This window comes from Eleutherodactylus coqui, chromosome 12, assembly GCF_035609145.1.
Source record: "Eleutherodactylus coqui strain aEleCoq1 chromosome 12, aEleCoq1.hap1, whole genome shotgun sequence".
NCBI classification, from domain to species: Eukaryota; Metazoa; Chordata; class Amphibia; order Anura; family Eleutherodactylidae; genus Eleutherodactylus; species Eleutherodactylus coqui.
Window position 1 is genome coordinate 106587596 of NC_089848.1, and position 14370 is coordinate 106601965.

The 14370-nt window shown below is 49.9% G+C and overlaps 1 protein-coding gene across 1 annotated transcript in view; it reads left to right on the forward strand.

Annotated features, from left to right (window-relative positions):
* Positions 1–14370, forward strand: part of SVIL (supervillin) — a 160130-nt gene that overhangs the window by 86652 nt on the left and 59108 nt on the right. The window contains exons 14-16 of the mRNA XM_066584709.1: positions 1462–1557; positions 4828–5083; positions 13458–13569. Of these exons, the coding sequence (XP_066440806.1) occupies positions 1462–1557; positions 4828–5083; positions 13458–13569 (464 nt within the window). The remainder of the gene's footprint in view (positions 1–1461; positions 1558–4827; positions 5084–13457; positions 13570–14370) is intronic.

Here is a 14370-nt window from a genome sequence, read left to right on the forward strand (position 1 = left end):
ACTCCCATCAGGGGCGCCAGCTTGGCCTAGCCCAGTCGTTTGTAGTACGTAAACGTAGCAGTAAAGAATCTGAATGTCACGTGACGCCAGTGCCTCTTTTAGGTCACTATTCCCACCTCGGAAAATAGAGTCCACTGGCCAATGATAAGTTTTCTAGGAAATCAATCCGAGCTGCACTGTTTTACTTTACTCCCAATTTTCCGGCTTCGATTTCTTCAACAAGTAGCACATTGCACAGACATAACAATCTTACAGATATTCACTTCTCTTCTACACCTTCCATATTACAGGCTTTCTAGGAGACACTCTCCCCTCCGAACTCCAGACGTCTTCAGTCTCCGTTATCTCATAGACTGTCCATGGGGTCTGCACCCCCGACTCAGTAACGGCATTCATTTAAGTTTTCTATCAGGTTCTCAGACTTCTTAAGTTGCTTTCCTTCCTTTTGTCGTGGCAGGAGACCCGTTACTCTATGCCGTCCACCACCTCCGACTACATTTGCTAAACTCCACCCCTCAACTACTGCCGTCCAACCACACCACTCACGCAGTTAAAGGGACACGCACACGTGACTAATCCACAACAGTCAGTCACATGCATTCACACCACAACTTCGGGCCACTGCACTGCTTAGTGGGGGTCTGCCTGTTGAGACCCCCACCAACCCTGAAGTTGTGGCAGTAGAGGCCACACATGCGCAACGCCTCTCCATTCAGTGGAGCCGCCATAGATGGCCTACTTCAAGCATTCTGCTACCTCTGGCGGTTTGATCAAGAAGAATGGACGGGAGGTGTGCATGTGTGGCCTTGGGGTTGGTGGGGGTCTCAACAGGCAGCCCCTCGCCAACCAGCAAGTTATCCTCTCTCCCCTGTGGATAGGTAATGACGTGCTGTGATGGGAATTCTCCTTTAAAAGGCGTCTCTCTATTCGGGCTAATAAAAGGGGGTTCTGATATGATGTGCATAGGCCGTATAATGAAGGGGGTTTCCAAGACTCTGATACAGATTACCTATCCTGAGGACAGCTCATCAATATCAGATTAGTGGTGGTCCGCTGCTTGGGACCCCCATGATTAGCTGTTTGAAGGTGGTATAGACATCCTGGTCTGGGAATGTGACCGGTGAACAGGACCTTACTGGCCGGAGAGGAGGCTGTGGCGAGCGATGTGTCCTCTTCAAACAGCTGAATGGTGGGGGTCCCGAGTGGCAGAACCCCACCAATGTGATATTGATGACCTACTCGGAGGACCCCTTGTGGATTGCAAGCTTTAGTTCTCGGCTTTCACTTAGTGGATTTTGGTTCTTTGCTCCCCTGTACTTGTGGTTCTCTCTCCCCGCTCCTCGTACGTTCAGTTTTCTCTCTCGTTAGCAGGAGCCGCACAGCTAATAGGACTTGCGATCTTCTTCTTTTCCTGCCTCCTCGGCTCATTTACTTCTTTTTTTTCTCTTTGCAATGATAAAGCCAGCCTAGCCCCGCGGCGCACACCGTGACGGCACACATCACCACCCCGAGGGTCCCCAGCCCCACTGTAGCTCCGAGCTGTGTGCCTCGGATCAGGTACTAGAGGGACGTGTCCTGCATGACCAGCACGGCAGACGTCCCGTTAACACCAGCTGCTCGCCTTCCGTTATTGCGATAACAGTTTGTGAGGTGTGATTGCACGACTTCTAACCCGCATCGTCATAAAATCCGTTGTATTGGTTTCTTTTTTTGAAAATCTGCTAAAAAATGTATTTACTATCTGTTGTAATGATGCACAAACCTGTTTCTAGCCCGTTCCTTGCATTAAACGGATTGATGATTGCAGGCGCAGATGAGCAAGTCTGCTGCAGAAATCCATCAGCTGGGTCACCGCCGTGTGAAAGGGGTTTTCACGTTGGAACTTTTGATGACCTCACAATAGATCCTCAGTTGATTGGCGATGGTCGGCTGCCCTGGACCCCGCTGATCGGCTCTCTGGGTTATTAGAAACTTCCCACTCTGATTTCCCTGTAATACCCCAGTGTTGCAGAAAACATTCTCAGTGACGTGAATGACAATGGTGTCTGCAATACCGGGGTACTGCAGAGCGGAGACTTCCTTGTAGCCCGTTGGCTTCATTCGCTGGCAGAGTAAATATCTGATTGGCCAGGGCCTTTGTCGTAGGTCATCAGTAGTTCACACGTGGAAAATCCCTTTTTAAGGGTTTCCGTTTTTTTGCTTTATGAGGGCAAAAAAAATAGACTTCCTGCCCGAACCGCGACTGGACAGAACCACGTGGACTCTGCGGTCCGCCCAGCATCATCCTACATAAAATAGCGCAGCACGGTGGCGTTAGACTGAGTTGTCAACAATCCTGTCATCTCTTATATTATTATTAGTGATGAGCGAGCATACTCGCTAAGGGCAATTGCTCAAGCGAGCATTGCCCTTAGCGAGTACCTGCCCGCTCGAGAGAAAAGGTTAGGGTGCTGGGGGGCAGGCAGGGAGCTGCGGGGGAGAGCGGGGAGGAAGGGAGGATCAGAGGGGAGATCTCTCTCTCCCTCCCTGCCCCCTCCCCCCCCCCCCGCTCCCTCCTACTGACTGCCGCAACTCACCCTCACCGCTCGCCCGCGCCGACACCCGAACCTTTTCTCTCGAGCGGGCAGGTGCTCCCTAAGGGCAATCCTCGTTCGAGTAATTGTCCTTAGCGAGTATGCTCGCTCATCTCCAATTATTATACAAGCAAAAAAGAAAAATGATCTGTGATAAAATGGCTTTAAAGTAAATGTTCACATTTTAACGCCGTTTCAAACTCTGGTTTTCTCGTACGGCGCATCAAATTCTTGGCGGAGACCTTCAGCTAAAGAGGTTTTTAAGGAAAAAGGGCTGCAAATGTGGTAAAACATAAGAGAAATCTACACTCTGCCTCCTCACGGCACCAGTCAGCACCCGCAGCGTCAGGACTGCCATTGCTAGTATGGGCACTGATTGGCCGCACAAGTCACATGGGGCAGAGTACAGGTGACTTGTGGTTTGTATGTCTTCACCACCACAACTCTGTTTTGAGTCTGGACGTGTCGGCCGCCATCCTCCTGGTCAATGTGCGAGTCTGAACGTGTGGGACGCAGTTGTTGGTGGGTCTAAATGGGGGGCTTACCAGGGAAGGATCGGGGTGCTACAAATCCACTGTAAAGAAGAACACTTTGTAATCTATAAACTAGTGGCCGAGTACCGCACCACTACATCTGAAGAATACTCTCGCTTCCTGAATGGGGACTGACTGCCGGACCCCTCATGAACCGATCCTCAGAATGAAGGAGCCGCAGTGCTTGTTTGTCCATTAAAGACCCTTGGGATCACTAGAGGTCTGACTGCTGGGGCCGCCGATGACGCTGGCACACCCAAGTGCAACATGGTGCGACATTGGACTCATAAGGCAAAGCAGTAGAACAGGCACATCGCCACGTCATCCAGCAGTCGGACCCCCAGTGAATTGGGGTACACGGGGTGCGCCTTCAATCTATACAGGAACGATGGTCACTTTAACTGTTGAATTATTGAACGTAATCGAGCCGTTTGCAATATCCTTAGATATTTAATTCATTAATGTAGCTCATGGGAAATCGAACGTGAGAGCAGAAGGTGATGGGCCAATTGTCTATACGCAGATACAGTACCAGAACCAAGCTGTGTACCGTGACAAAACACAGCTACGTAGGTACGGCACCAGAGCAAAGCTTATTTCATACAGTGACAAAACTCCGCTACATGGGTATGGTACCAGAACCAAGCTTACTGTGTACAGTGACAAAATACTGCTACATAGTTATGGTACCAAAACCAAGCTTGCTGCATACAGTGACAAAACACTGTTACATAGGTACAGTACCAGAGCCAAGCTTACTGCATAATGATAAAGACTAAGGCTGCCTTTCCACGGGCGATGATCCGCTTGCGATGAATCACCCGTGGATCACGCTATGAAAAGCTTTTTACAGGGTAACTATGGACAGCGCAGCCCGACGTCCATGAGCTGAGAATTATAGCGATTGTCCTCTCGCGGGATAGAAATCGCAGCATGCTGCGATTCTCAGCAGTTAGCCTATCTATTAGATAGGCTCATGACGGAGACCTTTCAGTGCTCCCCCCTCCTCCCCTACAGCGGAATATCGCTAGCGTGGACAGGCAGTCTAATGGCCCCCAGACTCGTGAACCTTCGGCTAGGCAGACCACTCATGTCGTTGGGGTAAATGTCTTTAATGGGAAAAACCCCTTTAGGGTACGTTCACATGTACTGTAACCGCAAAATCCGCCGCATCTCCCATCAAAAACGCCATGGTTGGTGTGGATTTAGCTGCAGATTTCAGCCTGCATATAATGTGCGCTTATGTGCGGAAACGCGGCTCAATCCAAGCGTAAATTCTCACTTGCGATGCAGATTTCAATGTGGAAACACTGCTGTTTGTGCTGCAGGTTTTCGGCTGCAGAGAGCCCACAGCATTTCCACCACGTTTCAATGTACCCTTAAAGATGTCTCTTGCACCGTGACGCGCGTGGCCATCTGCTGGGCGGGGAACAATAACACCGCCAAAAGCCAAATAGCGCTCTGTCTATATGCTGGCGCCTCTGTGGGGGGAGAGGTTCCCCTTTAGTAGACAGCATCCTGACGTCAGTCGTTACATACATTAGACCAGTAGTGATCCGTGTGTCTGCTGGTTGCCGCTGCACGCCTCTCAATGTGACATTGTCTTGGGCTGTGCATGTTGTGGATCCCACTGCATGGGGGGGTGGTTATGATCATGTTGGGTGGCTGGAGTTTGTATATATACGTTATTTACGCCCCTTCTCTCTGGCTCTGCATTTTAGTTTACAGGCAGCCGCACATCACATGACTGCGAACAAGGCAGTAACGGAAATCGCTAAGGAAACCAGAGCAGAACCGAGCGGCCCGGAGGAACCTGACTCCTCCTCTCTGTCCTTGGCCGAAAAGATGGCCTTATTCAATAAACTCTCCCAACCGGTCATGAAAGAGAAATCGCCTGGAGGCAGGATGGATTCCCGACAGAGGAGGATGAACGCGCGCTACCAGACGCAGCCGGTGACCCTGGTGGAGGTCGAGCAGGTATTGCCCATCCTACTCTTGTTTGTTCCTTGTATGTATTTCTACACAGCCGCCATAGCGGAGGTGGGGGCAGCACTGCAGAGGATGTTCGGTCACGCGCATCGGCTGATTTACTGGTGACAACTAATCTGTCTCAAAATCCACCTGTAACACGCAAACTTTGACACGAACGCCTAACGCCTCATTTGAGGAAATCTGCAGCATAAATCTGCGCGCTACTAGTGGAGTTTGAATCAGATTTTGGCGCATGTTCTGATGTGGGTCCACAGCCGTTTCTGCTACATGTCAACATAGTCCAAGCCCCCCACACAGATAACAGGCTTATTGGTGGCAACTCGCTTCCTAAAATGTGCTTCAGAAAAATGGCATGCGCCTTTCAATGAAAATTTCCAAGTTTTTGAAGCCAATTTTGGTTTGAAAAGCCACCGGAGGTTTACTGCACTGAAACGGGGCTCATCCTCACACCAACCTGCAGCTTCTTCAGACGTGGGTTCCACATCGGGAAAAAACATTTTTACTATTTTGTTTTTTTCACATAGATTTCAAATTCACATGTGGAAAACCCCCCGTGACTCACAGACCGCAATGTGGATGATCGTTTTTTTTTGGATGCAGGTTAGAGGCGGATTCCATGTTGAATCCTCAGAGTCCCCAACAAGACGGCACTGACACGGCGTTACTCCACAGGACGCTTTGTGCAGCAGGCTGTATTACTAGTGATCTGCATGGTGACGCAACGACCATCGCGCTGGTGTAATAATCAGGAAACTGACTGGTTGGAAACGTTTTTTGGAACTTTCTAGAAATTTTTTTTTTACTTGTTTTTCTGAGTAAGTAGGCAGAAGGCAAAAACAATGTAGTGTCCTACAAGACTCGGACAAAGACGTGTAGAACAAGAGACATCGAGCAACTGAAATGTTAAATCCTCCCGCGCAGCCATGGAGAAGTGGAACGCGTATAACCTCTTCCCCAGGAGATGGCGGGTGCCCTTGCTCGATACCACCGACAACCTGCCATCTCTGGGAGACCAGCTTGCCGGCACTAATGTGATGCTGCCAAGTCTCTTCCCGCTCCGGGATGGTGGGGTAAGGGCATACTCATAACTGAAAGTCCACAAATCCTGTACCGCCAAGCATGCCTACACCTTGCGCCAAACATCTGCGTATGGCATCTCAGCTGGAATATTCTCACGAACTCGATGAAAGTCTCAGTTTTTCCCTATTTTTACTTGTTTAGGATGTGAGGTCAGAGTTTCGCAAAGTGCTTTTATGACGTGTTTGATGTTTTTACCATTCTGCCGGATTCTCGCGGCTAAACGTATCATCCAGTCTTCGGGAACGCCCTTCTTTCTTCCCAGCGCTGGAGAATTCGCCTTTCATAGGATGTATTGTTTTCTGCATACACGAGGGACTTTACATGGGCTCAGAGATAAAAGTCCAGCGGTCTTGGATGCCATTCTATCAGACCTCTATGCCAACGCGGCACCCATGGAATTGCACATCCAGCGATCTGTGTATGAGGAGGTTCACTATCCTGTGGAAAGGAACATAGAAACTGGCTGTTCTCATTGAGCACAAATGAGTACCATCTGTAGGGACTTCTCAACGCTAAGTGATCAATCCGTGAAAAATAGCCCTGTATGTCGGACCCCATGTACAAACTTTGCCTTCACTTAACTCCTAAACAAGTAAAGATGGCGCAAATCTGACACTTGCAGTATGTTTCTGAGTAAATTGTAGCCAAGACTGATACATCACATGACCCCCCCCCCCCCCCCCCCCAATAGGAAAACCTGATCGGAGTTCAATATGGTGGACTTCGTTTTTTGGTGGCCATTTTGAAGTTTCCCTCCAATTAATATTTTGACACATTGCAAGTCAATTTTCTCATTATTACACCAGTTAAACGGAAGCATCCAGACTTTTACCTCGCCCTGCATATGAGAGAACCAGAGCTAAATGAAGCAGCACTGCAAGAAAAAAGGCTGTACAAGCCCAAATCAAACGTGATGCGCGGTCCTTGGCGCGTACACAGAAAAACCGCACAAGCAGCGCTCCAGCTCAAAGATCATCTTGCTGACACCTGGGCCATGCTTCAGCTGAAACTGCGCTATTCTCAAGCAACGGACAGGAGCCGCCACAGAGAAAGGTCATGTGATGAATAAAACCGGGCGCAGTTCATGTCAATATAATAGACAGCAGCGCTTGTGATACAAAACCAAACCAGTTCATGAGTAGACAGTGAACGCAAATATGGAAAATGCTGCAAATGTGTACAGACCCTCTGGCCTCTCCCCGTTCGACTCCAGCATGCAATGTGCACGCACCAATGTCAGCAGCGCCACATTAGATGAGGGCAAACGCCCAAATCATAGGACAATATGTGTCTGTGTCTAATAAATATATATAAATATACATATACACACTGTAAAAAAACAATCATCCCCCCCCCCCCCCACCCCCCCCCCCCCCCATTGAAGAAGTTGTTGCTTTCCTGTAACTCTCGTCCTGCTGTTCCATCTCAGGCAGATCTGTAAATGATGAGAGTTGTGGTGATTAGATGAACGGTCACTGGAGGCCCTAGAAGGAGTACCCCCCCCCCCCCCCCTTGGCCTATAAGAGGCTCTCGGAGGCTCCTTGTGTGTAGTGACCTCTTCTTCCGCTTGTGTAGAGCTTGTTGACCACTAGACGCCTCTATGACGCAGAGAAGAGATTTCACCTGTTACCAGAGTCTGAGAGGGGCGCATTATTGGGATGGGAGAAGCTGAATGGTCGTATCCATGAATTGTCCCCCACCAGTCGTTCTGACCAGACTGTTAGGATGTGCTGGGACCAGTGGATGGGGGCACACAAGGTGACTGGGCTCAGGACCCCCTACAGACCACCAGTAGAGTGGAACGTCTGACCAGACTGTTAGGGGGTGTTGGGACCAGTTGATGGGGGCACACAAGGTGACCAAGCTCAGGATGCCCCCTACAGTAGAGAGGACCATCTGTTCATCTGACAAGCACCAGCACCTCCAACTCCTTAGTTGTTCGCCATCCAGAGACAGGAGGCATCACCATTACACCCCGGTGTCTGTCGGAACCATTTCCAGGCGCTTAGCTGAAGAACATTTGGTCTAGCAGCCCCCATTACATGTATGGCCTCTTACCCCCCCCACTGTCACCTCTGTTTGCAGTGATGTTGTGAACGATGAAACTGGAGGCTACGGAGGGGATCCAGGTTGTCTTCAGCGATGAATCCAGGCTTAGTTTGGGTGCTGACTACGGCCGTGTTCGTGTCTGGAGCCCTCAGGGTGAACGCCTCAATCCTGTCCCCTGCTGATGTGATGGTCTGGGGAACAATCGCATACGACAGTCGGTCACCCCTAGTAGTGGCACGAGGGAAAATGAAAGTTCACCAATATGTTCAGGACATCCTGCAGCCACATGTGTTCCTCTCATGGTGGCTTCCAAGAGGCAGCAGGATAATGCTCGGCCGCACACACAATGTGGTGACGGGAGCCCCCACAACATTTTTAGACTTCTGTAGCCAGTTGCCAGACATATCACCAATAGAACATATATGGGGCCATCTGGGTCGCCAACTTCCACAGCCAACGAGTTTACACGGTCTAGATACGCGGCATGATACCATACAGAACCTGTATACCTCCATGCCCCCTCCTGTATCACATCTTGTATCCAAACTAGAGGCAGTCCAACATGGAACTAGAGCAGTGGTGGCGAACCTATGGCACGCATGCCAGAGGCGGCACGCAGAGCCCTCCCTGCTGGCACGCGTCGCCATCGGCCGCTCACCACCTTAGTGAATGCCTGCAGGGGCCGCGGCTCCCCTGCTGACATTCACTCAGCGCTGCTATCTGTGTTGATCCCGTTGCACACTGTGAGTCAGTGTGCAACCAGGATCCTTCTCCCCCGTCCCCCGACGTCTCTTACTTTGGTTCCGCAAGAGCAGGGGGAGAAGGCATCCAACAGAAGCACACTGCCTTCAGTATGCACAGAGGATCGGCACTCCCACGAGGAGGAGGGGTAAGTATGTGGGGCAGGGGGCGGGTATTCTGACTGCTGGGAGAATCGACGGCAGGGGGAGACATTCTGACTGCTGGGAGAATCGCTGGGGGGGGAGACATTCTAACTGCTGGGAGAATCGCTGGGGGGGGGGGGGAGGATGGGAGACATTCTGACTGCTGGGAGAATCGCTGGGGGGGGAGGATGGGAGACATTCTGACTGCTGGGAGAATCGCTGGGGGGGGGATGGGAGACATTCTGACTGCTGGGAGAATCGCTGGGGGGGGATGGGAGGCATTCTGACTGCTGGGAGAATCGCTGGGGGGGGGGATGGGAGGAATTCTGACTGCTGGGAGAATTGCTCGTGGGGGAGGGGAGGCATGACTGCTGGGAGAATCGTTGGGGGGGAGGCATTATGACTACTGGGAGAATCGCTGGGGGGGAGGGGGGGACATGATGACTGCCAAGAAAATCGCTGGGGGGGGGGAGGGGGGGCATGGTGACTGCCAGGAGAATCGCTGGGGGGGGGGGGCATGATGACTGCCAGGAGAACCGCTGGGGGGGAGCCATTATGACTGCTGGGGGAACCGCTTGGGGGGAGGGGGGCATTATTATTGCTGGCGGACAGCTGGGGGTGGCATTGTGACTGCTGGGGGACCGCTGGGGGATGTCACTATTATCGCTGGGGGAAAGGTGTCACTATTACCACTGGGGTATGTTTACATGCGGCAGAAATGGGCAGGGTTATTTCAAAATAGACAGGGTGCAGATTTTGACTGCTTTTTGGATGCGGAAATGCTGCAGAATTTTCCACCGAAATTTCCGCTGAGGACATTCTGCAGTATTTCCGCATCCAAAAAGCAATTACAATCTGCACGCTGTCTATTTTGAAGCGGCCCTGTCCTTTTTAGAACGACGGGGGTAAAATCATACGTCGTGATAAGCCCCGTCCCCTGATGTGTTGGCACTTTGCGATACATAAGTGGGTTTTGGATTGCAGTTTGGGCACTCGGTCTCTAAAAGGTTCGCCATCACTGAACTAGAGTCTCCATGCCCGTCTGTATGCCATTTTGTATAATAGAATGGTAGAGTTGGAAGGGACCTCCAGGGTCAAACCCCCTGCTCAGTGCAGGATCACTAAATCATCCCAGACAGATGTCTGTCCGGCCTCTGTTTGAACACTTCATTGAAGGAGAAGTCGCCACCTCCCATGGTAACCTGTTCCACTCATTGAGCCCCCTCACTGTCTAATATCTAATCTGTGTCTCCTCCCTTTCAGTTTCATCCCATTGCTTCTAGTCTTTCCTTGTACAGATGAGAATAGGGCTGATCCCTCTGCACTGTGACAGCCCTTCAGATATTTGTAGACAGCTATTAAGTCTCCTCTCAGCCTTTTCTTCTGCAAGCTAAACATCCCCAAATCCTTTAACTGTTCCTCATGGGACATGATTTGTAGACCGCTCACCATCTTGGTAACTCTTCTCTGAACTTGCTTCAGTTTGTCTACTAAAGCCTCCAAGCCCACCCCAATCATATCCTGTATCCAAGCTACAGGCAGTCCAACAGGGTACTAGAGTCTCCATGCCCATCCATATCACATTTTGTATCCAAGCTAGAGGTGGCCCAAGAAGGTACTAGAGAATAAATGCCTGCCTGAATTGCATCTCGTATCCAAGCTAGAGGAGGCACAACAGGATACTAGAGCCTACATGCCCACCAATATCACATTGTGTATCCAAGCTAGAGGCTGAACAGCAGGGCACTAAAGCCTCCATTCCCGTCCGTATTACATCTTGTATCCAGGCTACAGGTGGCCCAACCTGGAAATAGAACCTCTGTCCCCCATATCACATCTTATATTCAAGCTAGAGGCGGCCCAACAGGGTACTAGAGCCTCCATGCCCACTCGTATCTGATCTTGAATCCAAGCTAGAAGTGGTACAACAGGGTACTAGAGCCTCTATGCTCGCCTGTATCACATTTGCGATGTGATCTAGACGGGCTATAGGCGGCCCAACATGGAACTACAGCCTCCATGCCTGCCCGTATCACATCTTGTATCCAAGCTAGAGGCAGTACAACAGGGTACTAGAGCCTCCATGCCCGCCTGTATCACCTCTTGTATTCAAGCTAGTGGCGGTACAACAGGGCACTACAGTTTCCATGCCCACCCATATAACATCTTGTATTCAAGCTAGAGGCGGTACAACAGGGTACTAGAGCCTCCATGTCTGCCTTTATCACATCTTGTATCCAAGCTAGAGGCGGTACAACAGGGTACTAGAGCCTCCATGTCTGCCTTTATCACATCTTGTATCCAAGCTAGAGGAGGTACAACAAGGTACTAGAGCCTCCATACCTGCCCGTATCACATCTTGTATCCAAGCTAGAGGCGGTACAACAAGGTACTAGAGCCTCCATACCCGCCCGTATCACATCTTGTATCCAAGCTAGAGGCAGCACAACACGGCACTACAGCTTCCATGCCCACCTGTATCACATGTATCCAAGCTAGAGGTGGTACAACAGGGCACTAGAGCCTCCCTACAAGAAGTCAATTTTCCACAATAAGTGATCTTTTTGCTCTGACATTGTAACATTGATAGCAGTGATTACAATTACAGAGACAACTTCCATCCCATCCGACAACTTATAGTCATATATATGGCAGTGCTCATTTGAAAGAATTTTGGACATTAGTTCGCAACATTGTTCAGGAGGTGCAACAAAGAACGTCCCAAAGAAAACCAAGAATGCAAAATGGCTGTCTGGAAGTAGCCAAAGAAAGAAGGAAAGCAAAAGGAAACAGAGATAGGCGGACATAAGCCCAATTAAATGCACAATTCCAGCGGCTATCCAGAAGGGATAAGGAACTATTTCTAAACAAGCAATGCATAGAAGTGGAAGAAGACAATAGAATAGGAAGGATGAAAGACCTTCCAGAAAATTAGAGAAGGATAATATCGAGGATCGCTATGACTGTGTGATGAGTGAATTAGAACCAGACATCCTGAGCAGCGAGGCTGAATGGGCCTTAAGAAGCTGCTAATAACAAGGCAGCAGGAGATGACGGTATCCCAGTGAAACTGTTTAATATCTTGAAAGATGATGCGGTGAAGGTAATGCATGCCATATGCCCGCAAATATGGAAAACACAAGAATGGCCATCGGATTGGAAAAAAATCAATCTATATCCCCATACCAAAAAAGGGAAACCCTAAAGAATGCTCTAACTATCATCGCACAGTGGCCCTTATCTCACATGTCCGTAAAGTAATGCCCAGGATCCTGCAATGTAGACTCCAGCAATTCATGGAGCGAGAGATGCCAGATGTACAAGCCGGGTTCAGAAAAGGCAGAGGAACTAGAGACCAAATGGCCAATATCCGCTAGATAACGGAGGCAGGCAGGGAATTTCAGAAAACCATCTATTTCTGTTCTAAGCCTTTGACTGCATGGATCATAATAAACTGTGGCAAGTTCTTGGTGATATGGGGATGCCAAGTCACCTTGTATGCCTCCTGAGGAATCTGTAGAACGACCAAGTAGCAACGGTAAGAACAGACTATGGAACAACAGATTAGTTTAAGATTGGTAGAGGAGTAGAGCAGGGATGTATATTCTCACCCTACCTATTCAACTTGTATGCAGAACACATCATGTGACGAGCAGGGCTTGATGACTCCAAGGCTGGAAGAATCATGAACAATCTTAGATATGCAAAGGATACAACTTTGATGGCTGAAAGTGAGGAGGAGCTGAGGAGCCTTATTACCAAGGTGAAAGAAGAAAGTGCAAAAGCTGGGCCGCAGTTAAACATAAAAAAAACAAGATTATGGCAACCAGATTGATTGACAACTGACAAGTGGAGGCAGTGGCAGACTTCATATATCTAGGTGCAAAGATTACTGCAGACGCGGACAGCAGCCAGGAAATCAGAAGACGTTTACTTCTTGGGAGGAGAGCAATGACTAATCTCAATACAATAGTCAAGAGCAGAGACCTCACACTGACAACGAAGGTCTGCATAGTTAAAGCGATGGTATTCCCCATAGTAACCTATGGATGTGAGAGCTGACCATAAGCAAGGCTGAGCCAAGGAACATAGACGCTTCTGAACTGAAGGGTTGAAGGAAAATGCTGAGAGTGTCTTGGACCGCAAGAAGATCAAACACGTCCATCCTCCAGGAAATAAGGCAAGACTGCTCACTGGAGGGAAGGATAATAAAGGCAAAACTGAAGTACTTTAGCCACATAATGAGAAGGAGGGATACCTTGGAGAAGATGCTGATGTTGCGGAAAGTGGAAGGCAAAAAGAAGAGGGGCTGGGCAAGGGCAAGATGGATGGATGATATCCTCCAGGTGACGGACTGGACCTTGGTGGAGCTGAGGGTGGTGACAGCCAACGGGAAGCGGGCTGTTCCACGAGGTCACGAAGAGTCGGAAGCCACTGAACGAATAAACAACAACATACGTCAGTGCTCATTTGGCTAGCAGTATTCTCGCTGATGTCAACAAGAGGTTCCAGAAACAGAATTGGGTCAAATCCCGTCTTCCTATTAGAGTCTACCAGCTGCACCACAGCAGCCTTTATGGTTGGACCACAATATGACGGAATGGCAGCTCATTGGTGTTTGAAGCCCGCAGAAAGACCTACAAAGGCTTGGTTTGAGGAGTTCTTCAGCACACTGAAGCATGCCAGCTTCCAGCCAGGCATCATTAGTGATATCACTGCCAAGTAGTTTGAGGCTAAGATCTATACCTCTCTCCTTGAACCACTCGAATACTCCAATTGCAGACTGTTTGTCCGGTTTTGCCGTTCTTGTTTTGGGCTCCAGTGTATAGTGAGTAAGGCGGCAACCTTTAGGCTCTTCTGTAACGGTCATAGGACTTACCTTGATGGTGTGTTTCCTGAAGGTGCCTGCGGTCTCATCGTGCAGAAGAATTAAAGGGGTTGTCCCGCGCCGAAACGGGTTTTTTTTTTTTTCAACCCCCCCCCCGGTCGGCGCGAGACAACCCCGATGCAGGGAGGTAAAGAAAGCTTACCAGAGCGCTTACCTTAATCCCCGCGCTCCGGTGACTTCAATACTTACCGCTGAAGATGGCCGCCGGGATCCTCTGTCTCCGTGGACCGCAGCTCTTCTGTGCGGTCCATTGCCGATTCCAGCCTCCTGATTGGCTGGAATCGGCACGTGACGGGGCGGAGCTACACGGAGCCTGCATCTGCACGAGCGGCTCCATAGAAGACTGCAGAAGACCCGGACTGCGCAAGCGC